Source organism: Rissa tridactyla, chromosome 7 (assembly GCF_028500815.1).
Source record: "Rissa tridactyla isolate bRisTri1 chromosome 7, bRisTri1.patW.cur.20221130, whole genome shotgun sequence".
Lineage (NCBI taxonomy): Eukaryota > Metazoa > Chordata > Aves > Charadriiformes > Laridae > Rissa > Rissa tridactyla.
In genome coordinates this window covers 29,784,161-29,806,730 of record NC_071472.1, presented here as the reverse complement: position 1 = coordinate 29,806,730, position 22,570 = coordinate 29,784,161, and the positions used below count along the sequence as shown (strand labels likewise).

Here is a 22,570-nt window from a genome sequence, read left to right as displayed (position 1 = left end):
TGAGCTCTGAGGAGTTTTAAGCTTGAACTCTGAAGGCTTACATACTTGCTGATGAAAATTTGTACAGTACTAGCATAAATTACTTATAGTCAGCCATTATGAGAATGGGGAAGTTTTTAACTTCCCTCTATAGTATCATAACACCTGTGTGGGAAATAACCTAGTAGCTCTTTCAAAGCACAGAAAACTGTGCTGAAATAACCTCTAATCTTGGTATACTGCCAGAGTACAGTTCTAAGGAGTTACTACAAAATATAGTCATTGAAGGTGACAGGCTCCCTCCAAGTGAGGACTCTCTTTTCCTGTTGAAACATGCTTTCTCCTTCCAAAATCAGAAAGGGCTATAGTTCATACTGTCATTTAGGATTAAAAAAGTTGTATTCAGTGGGTACATTCTTCATTGTCATCGTGTTTATTGTAGCAGGGAGATACCTGGGTATGCGATGGTTCAGGTGGATGGAGGTGAGAAGATGTGCTGAGATCTTTTAAAAAGCTTGAGCCACTTTCTTGATAGAAGATCCTTGAGCATTCTGTAGTATTAAATGCTGTGACCTGACAGCTCCCTCTGCACCTGAGCAGCAAAGAGGTGCTGTGTGGGACTGGGGCTGCAAGTCACATAAAGGTTCAAAAGTCTGACATATGAATTGGTAGCACAGCATTTCTTTAAAATATGTTTGGGAGATGTGTGAAACAAGGCCTTTACAAAGATATTTTTGATACTTATGCTGCAGCCTGAATGAAATAACTAGATCTTTTAATACCACCTATACATAGATGTCTTCAAATCAGGAGCTTTTTGTGGATCAAATCAGTGCCTTTGACCAATGTTTGAATTCTAAAAGGCATTATGACTATGTATTATGAACATACACAATATTTGGATTTTGCTGCTTATTTATAGGCAAAACTGAGGAGTAAGATTTTTTTTTTCCTTGTCTCAACAAACTTGATAACGATTCAATTCCAGAAGAGAAAACGTTCTGCTATATACTAGCAGTAGAAGAATCTTAGTAGCTCACTTTACCATTGTACACTCACCACTGTTATACTCAGTACTGGTTGCTGCATCATGTTACTGTGATGTCTAGCTGAAACTCAGTATTTCAAGAGGCTTAGACTTATATCTTAGTAATTTCTTTCCTTTTCAAAGTAGCCTTTCAGAAAGACACAGGCATTCAACTGTGACCTTATATTAACACAGATTTTTTTGTCTCTTGCAGAGTCGTTATTCAACAGAAGGGTGGAGGAGAAGTCCAAAGAACTGTTTTTCACGCCTCTAGGCTGGCACCACAGCAATCTGGATCTATTGAGAGAAGAGAATGGGGAGAAACAAGCCATGGAAAGGCTGCTGTAAGAAACATGTAGAAAATGGAATTTGCATATCTTGAGTAAAAATTCCTGAAGCCCCTGTATTCTAACAACTTTCAGTGGAACTTGATCTACAGTGGACAATACAAGGGACTAATCTGCATTAAGAAAACAGCATTTTTACAGTATCTTTTGATTGCTTTTTTTCCCCCCTGTGACTTTTATATATTGAAGTACAGGACCAGAGTTGACTGTAGAACGTTCTAGGCAGCTGTTTCTTCAGAGGTCTTCCTGCACCGTAAATGTTAAGAAATTTACTTCTAAATGGGATTTCAACTAATCACTGCTCTGTATTTTTCTCACAAGAAATCTATTTGTTTTGCCTTTTTTCCAGGTCTGCTAATCACAACCACATGATGGCACTGCTTCAGCAGCTTCTGTACAATGAGTCCCTGTCACTCTCCTGGAGGGATATCATTGTACCTGTGGTCTGCCAGGTAGTTCAAACTGTACGGCCTGATGTCAAGAACAGAGATGATGACATGGATATCCGCCAGTTTGTCCACATCAAAAAAGTGAGTTTCAGACAGTGCATGTGGGGAAACAAAAGGTTGTAGTTTCTGGCAGCACCCCTTGTTTGAAGAGAAGAGTCCTGTTCCCACTGCCCCCAGCATATTCAGTGGTGTAACTGGCCAGTGTGGCCTTTGGATAAGGTGCGGTTCTAGAAAAAGTTGCACAGAAGGACCTTTACATCCTGTGAAAGGTGCTTTAATACCCTGGAGCTGACATCTTCTTTCAGGCTGTAGGTTGCAGAAGGTAGCAAAGGGCAACACCTCTGTAATGACTTGCTTCCTTTTTTGGTTTCTGCTTGTTTTGTGCTTGGGTTGGAGATGGACTGAATGCTGGACAAGTAGCTTGCAGGAGTCTGTGTAGCAATCCGTTGCTGTATAACTATCCATTATGGAGGATGGAACTCCTCCCATGCCAAGTACAACGACTTTCTTCAAGAGGAAAACTTAATTGTTATGGAATGGTGCGTCTAGTTCTGCCAGATGGCCCAGTGTTGACACTGTCGAACTGTAAGGCTGGAGTTGTGGCATGCAGAGTTTCTTCTGAGAGGCTGATGTGAAACTAACATCCAAGGAGCTAGTGTGACTGAGGATCAAAGCTTGGGCTTATTTTTTCTTTGGCAAAATTCACCTCAGAAGGCCTCTTTTGTTTGGAAGCCATATAAGATATGAGGAGAGCCTTACAGTTCTGGTGGTAGGTCTGTGGCATCTCTTCAGGCAACATCAGTTATTGCTGCCTCTCCTGAAACTCCAGTTCAAAGAGCAGATACTCAGAGGTGAAAGCTTTTCATAGCTGTCTGCCGTTTTCACACGCTGATGAAATGTTCTCTGAAACCTGTTATTCAGAAACCCATTTCATGTTGTTTATTACTGCTGTGATGGGTTGTGACTGGAGGCACACCAATCAAGTGTTTGAAGTTTTCAAATAGTAGGTAGATGTTTGCTTGGTTTTCTCATTTTTTTTCGCATGTGCTCCCCATGGCCTCTAGAAGTTAGGTTCCCTTATTATGTTCCAGAATGTACCCAGCTTAACAAATATGCATCTGTTGGGAGGGCATAGAGATCCTGGAACTTAGTACTTATTTTCATATTGTCCTTAGTTTGCCAGACTTTAGAGAAGAATTGTGTGTCCAGCATGACTGTATCTGATCTTTCATCTGATAATTGATTAATTGTGTAGCTTGCACATAAGCTACAATAGGTATTCTACATGTTACGTTTACTGCATGAGGAGTTATGGGAGTGTATGACAGTTCTAAAACCGTTCTTTGCTTTATTAGATCCCTGGTGGAAAGAAATTTGACTCCATGGTGGTGAATGGATTTGTTTGCACGAAGAATGTTGCACACAAAAAGGTAATGCAGGTTTGATTGATTAAGTGCTGGCTGTAGTGCATGCTGAGGAACCAAGTGTGCTGTGACTTCCTTTTTTGTGTCGTGAAGCTTTTCTTGCCACTCAGGAAGTTTGCGAGCTCTCTCTAGTTTGAGACCTTAAACAAGAACGGCTTTTAAAGCATTTATTTTTCCAAGCTGTTTTCTTTTAGCCCAGAGATTCTAGGGGTGGAAGCTTTCCTCATGCATGTATAGAAAAACATCCTTTCCACCCCTACCACCCCAGAAGGCATCTAATAATTACCCCAAGTTTTAGCTAAAAAAAGGCATTTGTGGTTCTGACTTATTTAAAGGCTCACTTTACTATATTGTCATAAGACAGGAGATCAAGAGAGAAGTGATCTGGGTGGAGGCTCCAAAGTGTATCAAGACTCTGGGGTTCTTGGGAGTGACTGTAAAACATCTAGCATTGCACTCTTACTGGACAGTAGCTGTGAAATACCAACAACTGGGTGTAAGATCTTCAGAAGAGGAAGAATGTGTAGTTGGGTCTGCAGGGGGGGCATAGCTGAGACACCCTTTGGGGAGAAAACCCAAAAATCAATCGTGGCAACTCTGTCTTTTTTTTCTTGTGTACTTTTTCCCTTCGAGGTGTTTGTATTTTTGTTTTAACTATTTTTGTGTCTTCTGTAGATGAACTCTTGCTTAAAAAATCCCAAAATTCTTCTGCTGAAGTGCTCAATTGAGTACCTCTATCGAGAAGAAACAAAGTTTACCTGCATAGACCCTATAGTTCTTCAGGTGAGAGCATGCTTTTGTTCTTGGTTAAAATTGCCTGAGGTCTAGTGATTCAAACAAAATGATTATTAGTGCACATATGATTTTTTTTCAGTGTGTAAGGTGGAGTTGAGTGAATGGGATTGCATAGGAAAGAGAAAAATTTCCTCTTCTGGCAGCTAGCTAAGAAAACTGCTGCAGTAAATACAGGACAAACCTGTAGTCTTGTGCTGAGGGTTTTTGTCATCCATTTAGCTGTACTGAGAGTGATCTTATGATCCTCACACTTAAATGCAGCATTTTAGAAGAGACGTTTTTAATGATATATGCTGTATAAGGCATGTGGAGTTCAGAAGGTCAGAACTAGCGTCGTGGTTTAGGTATGTGAAGAAGTATTAGAAAAGTTGCATTAGGTTGCACCCATTTTATTTCTAGTCAGGCTTGAAAAAATGGGACAACAACCAACCTAACGAAGTGATGAACTACAAAATGTCACTTTGGAAAAGGTGCCCCCCCCCTGTGAGCCCCTGAGGTGCCTTAAGTATGAAAACGCTGAAATGGATAGACCGTTTCTTTAACACACTGCATTCCTGTCTGAGAGTCAGTCTTCAGGTGTTTGCCAGGATACTCATAACAAGGGTATTTGGTGCCCTACTGAGCTTGGGCCATAATGTTTGTTTCTGTATTTGACTATTTCTTTATCATATGCATTTGGGATCACGTATGATTGGTGATTAATTGACAGGATTACAGGCATAAAAGCTTTAGCAATAACACCTGTCTCAGCCTAGTGAGTTGGTTTTCTAGTAAAAGCTTAAACTGAGATTTATCCTTTGTCTGAATGATATTGAAGTATCTACTATACTTTCTAAATACTGGTCTCCGATTATGTCAGTGTCTGCTTCAGAACATGATCATAACTATTTGTGTACCTGCATTAACGTCCTATCAGACAGAAAATACTACAGAAATAGTAGTTCAACTGAAAAGTTTAGTGTCTGGCAAAAGCTTTATCTTTGCTACGCTAATGTGAATGTTTGTGTTCTAAGGAGCTGGCAAGGGGTATCTTCCTCTTGCACAGAACTTTTAAAACCTGACTGTTGTGAGCTGCAATAACACAATTGAGAATACCTGGCTTGGGAAGCCGTATCCTCCCTCTAGCAGTGTAGGCATTTAGTTCTGATAGAGTTGCAACCCTGCTTTCTCTTTCTATGCATGGTAATAAAAGTGTGGGGGGGATAGGCAGATGGAGCGAGAAGGTGGGCATAGTTAGAAGAGCAGTTTTGCAGTGCACAGTGTTTGGAATCCCACTCCAGAAGCACTGTCCTCAAGTACAGATTTAGGGACTGAGGCTCTGTGTGCAGATCATAGAATCATAGGGTTGGAAGGGACCTCTGGAGATCATCTAGTCCAACCCCCCTGCCAGATCAGGGTCACCTAGAGCAGGTTGCACAGGAACGCATCCAGGTGGGTTTTGAATGTCTCCAGAGACGGAGACTCCACCACCTCTCTGGGCAGCCTGTTCCAGTGCTCTGCCACCCTCAAAGTAAAGAAGTTCCTCCTCATGTTTAGGTGGAACTTCCTATGCTCAAGTTTGTGCCCATTACCTCTTGTCCTGTCCCTGGGCACCACTGAAGAGAGCCTGGCCCCATCCTCCTGACACTCACCCTTTAAGTATTTATAAATCTGTAAAGGCGTAGAGCACTGGTGTAATTTTCATGAATAAAGTGTCTCTGGGTGCCAGCACTCAACATTAGTATGTCTCTGAAGGTGGAGAACACAGTATTGCAAACAGCTTTGGTTTAGGATGCTCCAATTCTAGCACCTTTTGAAAATAAAGCCTTTTTCCATGTAAGGTGCATATATATATACATTTGGATTCTGCTGCAGGTCGCTTACTTCAGACTGTCATTGGACTATATCCTCATGCGCAATTAGTACATATAACAAATTACTGATAAATTGGGTGTTGTGCTGCGGGGGTGGGGAAATGTTGGACAACAGGCAACTGATCGTACTTTTGGGATAGCTGGTTTACCTGTTTTGTGGGAAACACTTAAGTGTGTTTTTTTCAGATGGGTTTGCAGTAGTTAACATACTTTGTTCCTGTCTGCAGGAAAGGGAATTCTTGAAGAACTACGTACAGCGGATAGTTGATGTCAGGCCTAATTTGGTCCTTGTTGAGAAGACTGTGTCCCGAATTGCTCAGGACATGCTCTTAGAGCATGGTATCACTCTGGTCATCAATGTCAAGCCGGTGAGCATTTTCTGTCAGTCAGACTGGGCCTTGTGGGTGGTTCTCTGTAATCTCTCCTTTTAGCAAGCTCCCTGGAGAAAGCAGAGTTGTCTTATTTTCTTCTTTAACTAAACCTGGAGTCTTTTTTAGCAGTACTTCTATTCCAAGAAAGCAAGACAGCAAACCTAAAGCTCAGCTATTTTCCTCAGCTCTTCACAGCTACTCTGCTGTGTCCTTGCTTGGTAGGTCCTTGTACCCTGGCTTTGTTCTAGTTAACTCTGACTCCAGTTTAACAAATTCTGCGTGGGTCCTCAGTGATCTCCCGAGAGCCTCTCTGTCCCCGTGAGGCATGGCACAGACAGCCAAACAGAGAGGGGCTGGGGGAGTTGGCTGAGCTCCTGATAGCTAGCGCTATGCTGACTCCACTGTACCTCCTGGAACTCTTTTCACTTGAACAGATTCAGATATCTCCAAGGAAGGGCACAGTCTTGCCTTTCATCAGAAACGTTTACCCAACTGCTTTTCTAAGATTGTGGGTGTATATTGTGGGTGTGTGTTTGTGACTGGGTTTAACCCAGAGCTTGTGCCTCAGTGAGAGGTTTCCTCAATCATGCTGGCATTTTTTTTTTTTGTTTTGTGGTGATTTGTGTGTTTTTGTTGTTTGTTTGGTTTTTTTTAAGAGCAAGCTAAGGATGGTAGTATCCTCTTTGTAGATTCTTACTGTTATTTCCATTTTTTTTTTTTCAGCAAGTGTTAGACCGGGTAAGTCGAATGACCCAGGGAGACTTAGTGATGTCAATGGATCAACTGTTGACCAAACCACGCTTGGGAACCTGTCATAAATTTTACATGCAAATTTTTCAGTTGCCCAATGGTGAGTAAAGTTTGATGTGTCTTAGCTTGTGTGCGTGAAAGGATAAATGCTTTGCTTCTCTTAGCTAGATCTAAACTGTTGGGTGCTTTGTGTGTTCAAGTAGTATCCTTCCTACTCATTTTTCTTGTGTTACATCTTGGAACTACAGTGAACTGGCTGTGGATACAAAAGCATGATCTTACTAAGATGAGACACACTAGACTTTAATTAGGCTGGCTTCTTCCTTACAAACTTTTTTTTTTTTTGTCTTCCCACCACCCTGGAGTTTGTCTAGCCCAGCTTCCTGTTCAAAACAGGAAGGATTAGTTTCAGTGCAGGATCAGATTTCTCAGGGCTTTGTCAGCCAACTGTTGAAAATGTTGCAGAACGGAGATTTCATAGCCTGTCTGGGCACCTGTTCAGTTATTTAACAATCCTCAGCATAAAGAATTTTTCTACGTAGAAACAGAGAATCATAGAACAGCATGGGTTGGAAGGGACCTCGAAAGATCATCTGGTCCAACCTTAATGCATCCAATAAAAATTTGCCTTGTTCCAATTTGTGCACACTGCCCCTTGTGCAGTCGTTGTGCACCTTTGAGAAAACAAGTTCCCCCTTCTGTGTAACCCCCTTTAGGCAGTGGAAGTCTCCAAAGGAAGAAGGAGGAAATGCTGCTTGACACATTACCAGTGGTGCTGGCACACATAAATGCTGTTAGTGCAAATCTTTGTGGAGATGCAGTCTTTGCATCTCTTCCCCTTCTGCTTCCCCATGCCCCCTTCAGCCTTTAAATTGTGCTCAAAATCTTGTAGGCTTTTCACTTGAAAGGGTGAGCAAACATGCCCAGGAGGGTAGTGATTCTTTTGCTTCACTGCTGCAGAGTCTAGAGTGATCTTAAAATATGCTGTTCCATGTGGCCTTTGCTTGGACTTTATGATTTGTTTTACAAAACTGGAGAAGATTTATAGCAAATGCTTGTTTTGCTTGTGAAAATAAGTTATTTCAGTAGTGATGTGAATTTCTGCAACTGGATTGTGCTACCAATGTTACTTGCTCTTAGTCTCTGTTACAGTCTCTTCAGCGTGTGAGATACCTAAGGGCAAGTTAACTGTAGTTGTCATCCTAACTGCTATGTTGGTTTTTTTGTTTCTTCTAGATCAGACAAAAACCCTGATGTTCTTCGAAGGGTGTCCCCAGCACCTGGGGTGCACTATCAAGTTGTGTGGTGCTGCAGAGTATGAGCTGGCCCGTGTGAAGGAGATCTTGATCTTCATGGTCTGTGTGGCTTATCATTCCCAGCTGGAAATCTCTTTCCTTATGGATGAGTTTGCCATGCCCCCTACTCTAACCAAAAACACCTCCTTTCACTCCCTTATTGAGGAACCAGGAGATGAAAATGAAAAACAGAATCTCTTCAATGGCGAGGACTTCAGCACAGCAGTCAGAGACATTGAACTGTCCTCTGAAAAGCTGCCTATAATCTCTGAGTCAGTGTCCTCTGATGAGGTCAGCTTGCTTGAACAAAGAGGTTTATTTGAGAGAGGTGACCAAGAGAACAGCCAACTGGAAATGGCGTCCTCAAAACAGCAAGAGCACCACAAAGTGGAGTCACCATTTCCAGTGTTCAACTCTGTACCTCCTGCAATACCTGAAACATCCCTCCTGCCGGTCCATGGCATGGACCAGCACTTGGTCACTCTGGATAGCCAGACACTGGAGCCTCTTCAGCAGGCAAATGATCTGCAGGAGCCTAAGAGTCAGATGAGAGTCTTTAGAGACCCTCTCCAGGATGATACTGGTTTATATGTCACAGAAGAGGTAACTTCTTCTGAGGATCGTCTGAAGACTTACTCTGCAGCTTTTAAGCAGGAGTTGAAAGATATCATTCTCTGTATTTCTCCTGTAATGATGTTCCGTGAACCATTTCTTTTGACTGAAAAAGGCATGAGGTGCCCTGCCCGGGAATACTTCCCTGAGCAAGTTTATTGGTCTCCTCTCCTCAATAAGGAATACAAGGAATTAGAGAGCAGAAGGAAGAGACAATTATTGCGGGATCTCTCTGGACTACAAGGGATGAATGGGAGTATCCAAGCCAAGGCTATACAAATCTTACCTTCTCACGAATTGGTTAATACTAGAATAGCAGAACATCTAAGTGATAGCCAGAGCTTAGCCAGAATGCTGGCTGACTATCGGGCCAGAGGAGGGAGGATACTACAGAAAAGCACAGATCCCTTTGCCCAAAGTAAGGATGTGTCTAGTGTCCCTACTGGAAAAACTGGGTGCAAAATTGAAGAAGACGAGAAGGGACTGGCTCAGAGTGAATCCTCATGGTCTCATAAGGTAGGATTCAAAGCTATGTTACTGAAAACCTAGATTACGCTAGTTTCTCCTGGTAACATAGAAGGTGTATATATTAAATGTTAAATCAGAGTTGGTTTGTTGGGTTTCTTTTTTTTTTTTTGACTGGGCCAAACCTGAATTTTGGATTGCAGTGTTCTGGGCACTGAAACAAGTCAATATAACCAGGGACTATGGGGATATAAGAAAGCAGAGCAAGAGACCGACTACAAAATTTCCCCGAGAAGGGATGAGGTTTTGAGACTACTTTCTAAGAAATGCACAAAGTCAGCCAAGAATCAGTGTATTACGTTGCCTGTTCTACTCACCTGTACGTGACTGATTTCTGAAAATGCGTCGATGAAGGGGGAGAAAACTTAGCTTTCTTGCTGCTCATATTGGTGGTTTCTGAAAGTGTAATACTCTCATGTTCAGAGGGCTTAATGTTATGGAAATAGCAGTAGGCTACGATTACCTTAAAGTATTTGACTGTTTGTAAAAGTTTAAGCAATCTGAAGAAATGTGAGAATCTCATAATGGAGGGAGAAGAATCTTCTTTGAAATTTCAAAGCATGGCAGTATGTGCTTGTAATCAAAATATTTGAAGTTTTGGGAAACTGCCATGAAAGCAACTAACTTGTATCTGAGGAAAAGGATTTTGGGACTAGCCTGATCTGGAAGTTGTTCAGGAAGAACGTCTATGAACAAGAGTAGCAGAACGGATCTCTTGAAATAGTCAAACATTTTGGTCCCTGAGCCAGTCGGCCCCCAAGTTCATGAACAGAAGCCAGTTTTTAATTGGTGATTAAACATAAACCTCTGTAGCTTCACGGGCCATGATCTTACCAACTGTAAGACTAGCCCTTGCTCTGGATCAGACTGGTTGATGCTGTTTTAAATTTATTCAGTGATCAAAGGAAAGTATTTGGTAACTTCATAGTTGTGTAGGGTGTGGAAGGGGAAGCAGCTCCTTTCCAGCAGCAACGAGGTGACTCTCTTCACAGCAGACAGAAAGTTGGAAGTCTTTCCATGGCCTGGATGAGTAATTGAGGTATAATATATTGGCAGAGTTTTGGCTCCAAGATGTCCTAAACTGTACAGTGCTTTGGAGACTCTGGATGTTTTTTTTCCTGGCTTTTGTTGTTTTCTGTTTCCTTTAGCTTCCTTTCCACAGAAAGAGGTGTGTGCGTTGGTTTTATTATACGTATTAGTTAACGCTGTTCTAAAAATGTCAGTTAGCAATTATACGTGGTACAAGTCTACCTGAAGCTCAGAGATAATGGAAGGTTAATCTGTACAAAAGGAGCAAGCAGAGATTCATCTAAATAAAACTACTAGAATAGAATTTAGTCATCAGGAGTTGTGTGTGGATGGAGGTGTCTGTAACCAGTAAATGAGTTGTTTTCTCTCTACCAGGTGGATTGCCTGAGTCCAGTAAACCATCAGAGGCTCTGTGTTCTCTTCAGTAGCTCTTCTGCTCAGTCCAGCAATGCTCCAAGTGCCTGTGTTAGCCCCTGGTATGAAAACTACTCCTCTATAGCTTGTATAGTTGCCATCTGTTTTCCTAAGTCAAGGTCAGCGCTCGCCTCATAGCGGTATTTCTTTGAGGACTCCTTGGTAGGTTGTGCGCATCCAGTAACAGGAACTGTTGCCAAAAGAACTTTGTCTTGCTCGATCAGGTAGATCCAGTGCAGCGTCCCATAGCCTTTGTAATCCCCAAGGCGTAAATTCCTAAAACGGAATGCTTTAGTTGATCCTTCCACTGCAGAGTAATGTATTTGTGGGGAGGGCACTGCATGCAGTCCTGTGGGGAAGAGTTAGCGTATGTAAACACAGAAGAATGTCCAAGCCCAAAAATAAGCCTTGAGAGAATGTCAGAATACTTCTAGATTGTGTTATCTGAGAGTGGCATTTGAATGTATTGCTATCTTTCTTATATTATATTCAGCAGTGTTAAGGGCTTTAACTGTATTTTCAGCTTAGGGGGCTGTAATTTGTTAATTGTGTGCAATTTATGACATGCTTCTAGCCCTGCTAAACAGGACAGGTGTTGGTGTTTCATCATCTAGCTCAAGTGAAAGGACCCTCTTGCAGGGAAAGGTCTAGACTTCCTGTAATAGCTTAGGAATGAACCAAAGAAGGTGATGATAAGGTCACTAAATAGCAGCAATAAGAGGATGTAAATTATTAATATTAGAGATGTCTGAATTGTGACACAAACTGATACTTACACATTTTAAGTGGCCTGGTCACCTCAGGTTCTGAGAAAACAAGTTACTATTAAATTTTCTAGAAGAATAAGGTTTTATGAAGGCTTTTTTCATCTTCTGGATGTACCCTTTCTGTAAGTGTTTAAATGTCAGTGTTTGAGGCTTCAAGCTGTCTAGACTTCTGTGCCTAGATATTCTTGAAAGTAATCTTCAAAAGTGCAGTTGAATTGTATTCAACTTCTAAGCGTCAAGTTTAAAGTTATTCTAGTAGGACTCTGATCTCATTATTAGCAAACTTGACAGCAGGGATCTGGGAAGGGTAATGAAGAGGGGGGAAAAAACCTTTGAAGGAATACAGGGCTGAAAAGCCAGTAACGGTGCAGATCTGTGCACCTAAAGGATGTTGCACAGCTAACAAGGGCAGCAACCACCCTCTTAAAGCATTTTTTTCTCTGCTTTAGGATTGTGACCATGGAATTCTATGGGAAGAATGACCTGACTCTAGGGATTTTCCTGGAGCGCTACTGTTTCAGGTAAGGAGGAACTTATTCTAAATCTCATTCTAAGCAAAAGAAAAGCTTTTGATAGGTATGTGAAGCTGACCTGTTGCCGTCTTCATAGACTCTACTTCCTGTGCACTTACAAGAATAGCATGCAAGTCTGCAGAGCTGGTTGTGTCCCAGTAGAGGTTACCACTTAAATCTGTTACTCCCTTTGCTTTATTATTATGCTGTAGTGAAACAGGAATTGGGTTTAAGAATACGCTTACTCATGCTCACTTCTTACAAGCAAATACATCCACTGCTTTCCCCCTTCAGCCCTGTCCCTCTTATTTCCTTTAATGAGGGAGTGGAACAGATTACGGAACAAGACTTATGAGTTCATAAAGACAAATGTGTTCACTGAGCACGTTCTTGTAGCAATTAGGGCTCTAAGGGGCCTAGTTAAGAGTCTGAGCATGTATTCCAAATGGCTGTTTTTCAAGACAAGCAACTGTCCTAATCACAACTTTCTGAGGTTCCTATTTGAACCCTCATACAAGTTCTGGAAAAAAACCTACTCCTTTAGTGTTGTCTGACTGTCAAAGTAAGGCTTTGTCATATTTGCAAGGTGGCTAATACAAATGGTCCAGAACACTTTTAGCCCTGGTAAAGTACTGTGTAATTTATTTCATCTGACAGATGGGCAAGTTGTTAAATTTCAGTAATAACCAGTACTGCCAGAACCGCATACAGTCCCAGCAGGCTGTGAAGCTGGATGGGTAGCCTGTGGCTTCTCAAAAGACAAGATTACTCTGTTCTGTCCATTGGCCGCTTGCAGTAGCAAAATGCTCTTAATGTTCCTCCAGAGAAGACCAAACAAGTGTTTCTCCTTGTGCTGATCAATGAGGAGGAGCTTAGCTGCCCACTTTAAGTTCTTGTTTCACTCTGCAGACTAGCTAGTGTGTGCTGCAGTGAATGCTTCTCAATCTCCATAGTTTCAGGAATTAAAATTCTTTTCTTTCTTCCCCCCCCCCACCCCCGCCATGATCTGGGCTCTTCTAGGCTCTTTCTGTTTTTGAAGAGTTTCTATTATGATTTGGTACCTAAACAGTTCAGCTTTTATTTTTCTGAGGTCAGTCTCTCTTTCCTAAAAGAAACTCATCCAAAGAAAGGTCACGGGGTTTTCGGATACATAGCAGTATTTTGCTCATCTCTTTCTTCAGCAGCTGAAAGATTATCATTTTGAAGGCTCTTTGGCACATCTTTGTCCTCAGTAGCCTTTGCTCTGGTACACTGCCAGAGTGGTCTTCTAATTTGGTGCCAAGCACTTCCAGGTGTTTGATCCATATTTTGTGGACTACATGGAATATATTGGTAGAAAGTGATTAATTGTAAAAAGATTGTGATAGCAACCAGTATCCTGTCACTGCTTTTGGGACCTATGCAGACATTGCTAGCAAGGGAACTTCCCTACATGCTATTTCTAAATAAGTACAATTTGCTTTGCAGAAACAGCCTTTGCTAAAGGCTTAGGAAACTTTTACAGTAAAGGTAAATAGTACCATGATATTAAAAGGCGTGATATGTTGAATCAGTTCTTCAGTAGTGCCTAGCATATGATCATTCATAAGTGTTTCCATTTCTCTCTGTAAGGCCTTCCTATCAATGCCCCAGCATGTTCTGTGAGACACCAATGGTGCACCACATTCGCCGCTTTGTTCATGGGCAAGGCTGTGTGCAAATTGTGTTAAAGGAGCTGGACTCCCCGGTCCCTGGGTACCAGCACACCATTCTTACTTACTCCTGGTGTAGACTGTGCAAACAGGTAAGGATGTGGACTTAAGAGTCATTGCTATTCTAATTTAGTATTCCTGTTGTAACTGGCCTTGTATGGAAAGACAGCATTTCTGAGAAAATGCTCATCCCTGGAGCTATAGCTAAACTAGCAGAAAACCTGTTACTGATGCAGATGTTCTCGTGTATCTACAAATTCCTCTTGTAAAACTGGGGCCGTTGAGGGGGAAACGTCTTGTGTGAGGTAGTCCTGTTGGAAAGTGTGAAACCTGGCTCGGAGAGGATAGGTTTAAGTGGAGTTGATGTATTGCTGGAAACTAATTTCTGGCACGTGGACAAAATGGAGTTGCCCTCTAAGAGGTGAGGAGTATGGTCCCTTCCCTGCAGTGAATCAGTACGAGCATCAAAAGAATGCGTATGTGGGGAAGGGCAGACACTGACACCTACTGACTCAGTAATTGGCTAAAACCACTTGGTGTTCTTTGATCTGCTATGGACTGGACGGTCTGCATTGCATCAGTGTGATGTCTAGACTTCCTTTAGTCATTAGAAAGTAAGTAAAATCTTCATTAGAGGAATGATAAATTGCTTTAAAAAAAAAACCAACACAAGATAGTAAGTTGTGTATTATCTGAAACTTGTTCTGTAATTTAACTAAGAAAGCATTACCAACTGGATACTCATCTCTAGCTAAACGCTCTAAAACTTAAGAGCCTTCAAAGTGATGAGAGTAAAACTTAATTAAAAAGATTCATGCAGTGCCTGAAACGTGAAACACCATAATTGTCCATCTGGATGACTCAGTTCACCTACTTATGCTGGCTTAAACATGGGTGTTGGATTTAAAGATACCTGGAGGAAGTTAATGTATTTGCTGAAGGCAAGCTCTATGCTGCTGTGTATACACCTGTTCTATAACCCTTTATTTCTGTGTGCTCATGTAAACACTAATACGCTTGTGGCTATTAAGTATGTATGAAGCGGTGGCTACTCTTAAGCTTGCAAGCGCTGCTCCAGTTAAAATACACTGCAGAGCAATACTGATGTATTTGTAGCTGAAGAATCACCAGGGGAAAAGTATATGATGAAACCACTGCTGCTGACTGGGTTGCTGGAAATTGTCTCCATGCAGAGAAGTAGCATCCCAGATAGATACAAGCTTCTGTCAAGGATATGTTTGCAGTCCCCCAACTTAGCAGTTGGTTATGACAGGTGCTAGTTGATGATGATCTGATTTATTGTAACTATGTGTTGGCCTTAGCTTTGTATAAATGCTGTCTCTGTGGTTTAGCGTGTTTCAGGGTCATGGGTACTTTTGGTACTAGAAATACTAGATTGCTGTCTGGGTTAGACTGTCCTTAATCTTGGTTGAAGGATGAAATGAAAACACTTGGCTTTCAATTTTTCAGGTGACACCGGTTGTTCCCCTTTCCAATGATTCTTGGTCTATGTCTTTTGCAAAATATCTTGAGCTGAGGTTCTATGGGCACCAGTACACTCGAAGGGCCAATGTAGAGCCTTGTGGTCATTCCATTCACCATGACTATCACCAGTATTTTTCCTATAATCAGATGGTGGCATCTTTCAGGTGAGGTCTACTGTTAAAAACTTCCTTTTCTCTCTAGTACTTTGTGAAGCATATTGCTCTATTACTATATATTGCATAGAGTAAGGATTCATCAGGTCTGTCCTTCACTTTGAGTACAACATAACTGTGCTATAACCACAAGTGTAGGATTGTGTGCTGGGTTGCAGAGGGCATTGTGAGTGCCTCGCTGTCCTGGATGGGGTGGGCAGTGTTCCTAAGAATAGATGGCTCCAGCTCGTGATACAGAAGGGAAACAGTTTTCCCTGTCTAATCTCAACAACTTCCAGAATTTTGTTTTTGCAACGTGATCTGTGGTTTTACTTTTTGCCTAGGAGATAAGTGAACAAGGTGTTATTGCTACTAAAAGTAACTAAAGCCCCGGACACACTGACAGGATCCTTTTTCATATAAGGATTACAGACTGCAGTGTGGTGTGGAATAGTGCTGTGTGGGGACAGTCTTGTTAATAGCTGTTGTATTGCCTTCTCAGCTACTCTCCAATACGGCTGCTTGAAGTGTGTGTTCCACTCCCCAAGATCTACATCAAACGGCAAGCTCCGTCAAAGGTTTCTATTTTGCAGGATCTCAAGGATTTCTCTCAAAAGTAAGCTTTGTTTTTAATGCCTTCCTCACCTTATTTGTATCTTGGACTTTTATTAGCAGAACACAAAACCGTTTTTGCTAGTATAGCTAAAACTTGCTAAATATTCGTTATTTGATAGAAAAGTAATGGTTTTAAATACATCTATATGTGCATATACTTCTAAGGGAGGGTGGTATTTGAATATTTATTGCCTTTACTTGCTCTGTCTGTACTAATCTCTCACCTTTTCATCTGGTGGCAACTCGGCTTAAACATAGCCAGCAGAAACTAAGACTCTTCTCTTCTCTGTCCCTGAATGTTGCACTGATATTTGAATGATGTTGCCGAGTAGCCACTGAAAGGTTGGCCATAATCTGGTGTCTGAAATGTCACCTTTTTTACAAAATACCTTCTTAAGCACAGCTAAAATATTTCTAATTCCTCCCTCCAATACTAAAAATGGAACAGAGGAGGTGGTCCTAGAAGGCTTAATCCAAATACTGCAGGTAACACTTTGTACCCTTACCTTAACATTCCTTTTAGGAAGATCTGACCAAGTTTAAATCCTGCCTTAAGCCCAGAAAAATTTCAAAGGCATTGTTCAAATCTGGTGTCCAAACAGAGCTGTTTTCATTATATTGGTGACGTGGCAACTAAACTCTGTGCTGGGTAAGAGATATTGCCATTGTTAGCCACTGAGTATGATAACAGCAGATGGTCTGGTACCTTCCTGTAGTACAAGGAATTACCATAAACCTAGACACCTTCTAAATATAGGAACAAAAATGTGGGACACAGTCATGATGGAAAGTATTAAATACAGCCTGACTGCTATTCTGCCTGGTGGCAGCATTCCCGTACGGCTGCTGTCTTTGTGACTGCCTGACTTCAGAACCTGTGGAGCTTTGTTTAGAGCTGAGTTACTCACTCTGACTGTCTCTGAGCTCTTCTGGTGGAGACGTAGCTTGCAGTCCCAGGTGACACAACAGTTCCCCTCTGCTAGTAATGTGTTCATGACCTTTGTATTGCTCTCTGACAACTTCCACTGCTAAGAATAAGTTGTGAAGAAAAATGCCAATGTGTGTAACTTCTAGGTTTCTGCTATACTGATGAATTTTTTCCAACTTCCCCTGTAAATTCAGTGGGACAGCCTACTGTGCAGAGGCTGTCTTATACCGTCTTTTGTATTCTTAAACGCTAACCTTAAATGCATTCAGACTTTTATTAAAGAATGTTGAAGTTGTTCCAAGTGGTCACAGCTTAACTCTCTGCATCTCTGTCAACAGGGTCTCACAAGTGTATCTTGCTGTTGATGATCGCCTTGCTTCTCTGAAAACAGATACTTTCAGCAAAACGAGAGAAGAGAAAATGGAAGACCTCTTTGCCCAAAAGGAGGTAATGGACTGTTTCTGCATTAGCGGACCATAGGCTGCAAAGTGTGTGGAGAAGCCACTCGGATCTAGTGTCATCTCTGGTCACAGAACACTGCCTGTTTTTTCTTTTGGCAGATGGAAGAGGGGGAGTTTCGAAACTGGACTGATAAAATCCAAGCAAGGCTACTTTCGTCATCATTAGACACACCTCAACAACTGCAATCTGTTTTTGAGTCTCTGATAGCTAAAAAGCAAGGACTTTGTGAGATGCTACAAGCCTGGAATAATAGGTAAGAGGACGCACGTTGGAATCGTGAACAACACTGATACTGTGGTGTTTATAGAAGGGAAGAGGTTCTTTTGTGCTTTTCTCTTTTTGTAATGCAGTGGGTACATAGAGAGTGTTATGACAGCTTGTGCTAATGTCCTCTACTGGTTAAGACCACAGAGCTGCTTGATTAGAACAGAAAATTATTTGGCGACAGATAATAAAAGTATTGTGTTACAGAGCACAACTTGCATCTGAGAGGAGAAAGCGTCATTTGAATTAAGGTGGAAGAGGGGAGCATGGGAAAGCAATTAATTGGGTGAAACTTTCTCAGAGGTGAAAAAAATGTTCTGGTTTTGGCCATTTGACACCTAGCTTTGGCACATGTTAGCAACCATCTGAGATTGCAGTAAAGACTTTGTGAAGGCATGTTTGGCTGTATTCTAGTATGGAGAAACTTCATAACTTGTGCCTTTCACAGTTCATACCTGTAACCTATCTTTTGATTATTTTTTTTATTATTATTATTTATTTTTTTTTAAGATTGCAGGATCTCTTCCAACAAGAGAAAGGGAGAAAACGTCCATCAGTACCACCCAGCCCTGGGAGACTGAGGCAAGGCGAAGAAAGCAAGGTACAAATAGCAGGCTAGTAGTAGTAGCTAGCTACTTTTTTTTTTGTCTTAAGACTGGCTTAAGTTCACTTAGTAAACTTGTTTCACTGCAACGTATAGTTCTCAGATGTAAACGCTTGAATTGCGTGTTAGTATAGGTATCTTTTCCTAAAGATGTGAACCAAGAGCCATATCGTGCAGAAAATGATAGGATTTGATGATTTTCTGTGGTGCTTGTGTCATAATAATGTGGATACTGACAGCAGGGAGCTGCACTCAGTCAGGTGTATGCTTAGATAGGAAGGAGATCACTTTGCTAGACCCTGGATTGTTACCCATCAGGTTTATCCCTTGTGAAAAAGGAAAACTATCAGGAGAGGCAGAGCAAAGAACATAGGAAGGACTGATAATAAATTTGCAGGTTCATTTCTGTTCTGTGATGTATCCTGTGGGAACTGGCTGAGGGGATGTATAACTGATTTTGGACTGCTGCCTCAAGAGCTCTGTCTAAGGGCTCTTTTCAGCATGTTGCCAGCATGCTGAAAAACCACCCTTTGGGGAGCTGGTACTCTGAGAAGATGTCCAAACTGCAGTGCAGTACGATATAAGCATCATACAGAGAGGCTGAACTCCCAATGGTTCTAACATTTGCAAGGTGCACTAAGAAACCCTGTGAGACCCTGGATTTGCTCTGCTGCTTGCATGTGTATTCTTTCTGTCCTTATCTGTTAAAACACACTTAACCTTGATCTAGCAGCCAGTAGGTTTATATAGAGGAAAAGTAGTCTTTAAAGCAGCGTACTTTCATACTATCAGAGATGACAGAAGTAATAAGCATCTTGTGAAGCTGGGTTGCTGTTGCCTTGTCTTTTTCATGTGGTGGCAGATACAGTGACAGTGCAGTGGGTGGGAGTGCTCTGTTGTGGTACATCTGCTTTTGCAAGTGTTCCACAGAGAAAGGGATACAGCTATAAACAGCTTGGCATCAACATTGGTATTTTGTTATTCTGCCTAGATCAGTAGCATGGATGCTTCCCCACGCAATGCTTCTCCAGCACTGCAAAATGGAGAGAAAGGTCTGTTGTTTGTTTGCTTATTTATTTTTCTTAAGCTACCAAAAGAAGCTTGCTGTAACCCTTTCCCTGACATAACATGGGAGCCTTTGATAATTTAAAGAAACAGGGAATCTCCATTGTGTCAAATGGGAATAAGACAATTTCTAGCTATTGTAAAAAGCAAAGTCTGCTTCTAATATGAAGCTGAATTACTAATGATATTAAATGGGCCAGCAAGGGTTTTCCCTTGAACTTGAGTTTAAAAACTTTCAGAGGCTTTCTATAAATGACTCGATAACTACATGAAATTTGGGAAATGCCTCTCCCCTCTTCTGTGAAGTGGTTCTGGGTGCTGAGACCTCTTACCTGTGAGGCATACTGACAGTTTGTGGGAACTGAAGGCAATGGATAGAAGCACATGCATTTTCTGGAGGTTATGTGCTACGTTGATCAGGTTGCCCATTCCGTTGCTCTGGGTGGCCTTACCTGCTTTCTAAGTAAAAACTTCTTGAAAGTAAACACTGGCGATAGCTTGGCCTGGGAACAAGTAATATCACTTCTGACAGCTGTGTAAAATGGCTTCTTCTGTCCTTGTACTCTCAGAGGATCGTTTCCTGACTACTTTATCAAGTCAGAGCTCCACAGGCTCCACCCATCTTCAGCTGCCTACACCTCCAGAGGTTGTATCAGAGCATCCGACTGGTGCCAACACACTGTCTGAGCAGGATACAACAAGCAGCTCAGAAGGTATAGTTCAGTTGTGGTCTTGTGTTCTTTCTCTTGCTTCTCCGTGGCAAGTGTACAAGATCCATTTAGGAAACGGCAAATCTGTGGTCTGCAACCATCCCTCTGAATTTACAGCTTGAAGTTTTGATATCGTAATGCAGACTTATCTCTGTTCTAGATGTGTTTGATGGACACTCACTGGGATCTACAGACAGCCAAGTGAAGGAGAAGTCTACCATGAAAGCTATTTTGGCTAACTTTTTGCCTGGAAACAATTATAACCCCATTCCATTTCCCTTGTAAGTACTGCATAATATATATGATGTAAAAAATTAGCAGCCTGGTCAAATTGCAAACAGAGCTGTGCATGCTTCCTTTGCATAGTATATAATTTAAGTCGTCACTTGGGTTTGCCTCTGAACAAGTTATAGAACTTCCTCAAGGCAAGAAGTTTTCTGTTTCCCTTCCAGGTGTCTGTAGGTTACCCACTTTTCTTGTTAATACCCATGTGCATATACATTATCAGTTTCTCCTCCTTGTAGCAGACATGCCTCCTCAGAGCTCTTGTGGGAGGGGAAGGGGTGAGGGGAAGGAGTGAAAGGTGCCTTCTAACTTCATTGCTGCAGGGAGGGAGCAGAAATGTCCTTCCTTAGCAAAGACTTACTAAAGCTACATGCCTGCTTCTTGTTCTTGCTTCCAGACCTCTTCCAAGGGTTGGACTCAAATTGGCATTGTCTGGGTGTAGGTCAGGTTCAATGGCTACTGCATGTGCCTTCAAGTCCTCCTCTCACATGAAAATGGGCAGGCTGGAAAGTCTTTCAGCTACTTGGTCTGCGTGCTTTGTAGTGTTTTTTTGTTTGACATGAGCCTAACGTTTGGCAGCCTGGGTTTAACTTCTGAATCCTACCCCCAGGGTAGTAGCGGAGACTATGGGCTGATGAGGTAAAAGTTAAATGACGGGACCCTACAGATAAGTAAAATAAACTCTTACAGAAACCGAGGAGCGTTTGGGAAATTTTCTGTGCTAAACTGCTTGTTTGGAAAAGAGTCCAGGTTTGTCCCCTGACTTCACTCTGCAAGCTATGCTACAGGACAGTCAAAACAAATTCAGGCAGGTTTTGGTGCCATTAGAAACAGTGGCTGCTAAACAGAAGTAGACTCTAACTTAGAGCTGGTCTTCTGATCTAAGCAGCTTGCTTGAAGTGCTGGTTGCCCTAACACATTACCATTTAGATTTAACTACATAGCTATGAATGTGTCTATTGTGAGAAGCTGATCCGGGGAGCTTTGGTTCCATGCTGAGACTTAAGCTTGTGCCTGGGAGTGCTGTGATGAGATCTGGGTTTTGACCAAAACTTAACCTCTTCTTTACACAAATTTTTATGATCTACTAACAGTCCTCTCTGTCATTTTCATTCAGTGACCCGGATAAGCACTACCTAATGTATGAGCATGAACGTGTACCTATTGCAGTCTGTGAGAAAGAACCAAGCTCCATCATAGCTTTTGCTCTCAGGTACTGGTGTGATTTTGCTGTTCATCTGACACGTGCTGTACTTCTGCAGCTTTTCCGTGCAAGGAATATTTAAATCCTAATGGTAGGGACCAAGCATGACAGAATTTCTTCACTTGTCAGTGTTGAGAGTTTCTGCCAGAGCTGAAGTTCTCTGCTTTTACTACCGGGATATGGAAAGTAGGCTTTCCAACTGGCAACTGGATTTTTGAGCTTTTCTTGATGAACTCTACTACACAAAAATGAATTAGTTGTGTATTGTTCCCTGTAATGTGACATTGTTGGAGGAAGAAATACAACTAGATTTTGCTCAGCTCTCCAGGCTGGTGGAAGTGCAACTGAGCTAGGGAACAACAGTTAGGTATTCATACTGCAGTCTGTCCTTTGCCTGCCTTTGGTTGTAGCAGCTCTTGCTCCTACTCAGCGCTCCAAACCAGCTGCCTCAGTAAATCTTGGTGTTTGCATGACACAAAGCAGCAGACTTTTAAAGAAGCGTATTCATAAATTGTGGTAGAGGGAGAAACAAGGGGGGATTTTTCATGCAGTATGATGCAGAGCAACTTCTGTTCCAAGGGAACTAAGTTCTAACTGTAAGAAAAAATAAAGAGGATTTTCTGCTGTGGATTTTTGTTTCCTGTGGTTGTCTCTGAACTGAATCTTTGGGTTGGTGTTACAGAGTTTCACAGAGAGCAGCTGACTCTTCTTTTTTTTTTTTTTTTTATTTTCCTTTCCCCTTCAGTTGCAAGGAGTACAGAAATGCCCTGGATGAGTTGTCAAAAGCATCTCTGAAGAACAGTTCTGAAGAAGGATTACAGCCGAACAGGTTACATGCAGGAACTAGAGTACATAGAGCAAAAGCACAGTGATTGTAGCCAAAATAAGCCAAAACTGTGATGGGGAAGGACTCTCAAAATATGCCTCTGTTAGGATCTCTACTTTCTGATGGAATC

General features: G+C 41.8%; 1 protein-coding gene across 33 annotated transcripts in view; it reads left to right on the top strand.

Moving 5' to 3' along the window:
* PIKFYVE (phosphoinositide kinase, FYVE-type zinc finger containing) overlaps positions 1 to 22,570 on the top strand; it is a 79,691-nt gene that overhangs the window by 34,514 nt on the left and 22,607 nt on the right. For 30 of the 33 annotated variants that reach the window (XM_054209460.1, XM_054209464.1, XM_054209465.1 and 27 more), the window contains 20 exons: positions 1,221 to 1,350; positions 1,703 to 1,883; positions 3,158 to 3,232; positions 3,902 to 4,009; positions 6,102 to 6,242; positions 6,969 to 7,095; positions 8,232 to 9,418; positions 10,832 to 10,989; positions 12,087 to 12,158; positions 13,761 to 13,932; positions 15,311 to 15,489; positions 15,980 to 16,093; positions 17,359 to 17,467; positions 17,581 to 17,735; positions 18,257 to 18,347; positions 19,342 to 19,402; positions 19,985 to 20,128; positions 20,286 to 20,406; positions 21,528 to 21,623; positions 22,360 to 22,443. In XM_054209460.1, the coding sequence (XP_054065435.1) occupies positions 1,221 to 1,350; positions 1,703 to 1,883; positions 3,158 to 3,232; positions 3,902 to 4,009; positions 6,102 to 6,242; positions 6,969 to 7,095; positions 8,232 to 9,418; positions 10,832 to 10,989; positions 12,087 to 12,158; positions 13,761 to 13,932; positions 15,311 to 15,489; positions 15,980 to 16,093; positions 17,359 to 17,467; positions 17,581 to 17,735; positions 18,257 to 18,347; positions 19,342 to 19,402; positions 19,985 to 20,128; positions 20,286 to 20,406; positions 21,528 to 21,623; positions 22,360 to 22,443 (3,505 nt within the window). The other 3 variants (XM_054209463.1, XM_054209459.1, XM_054209470.1) reach the window with 2 other exon arrangements.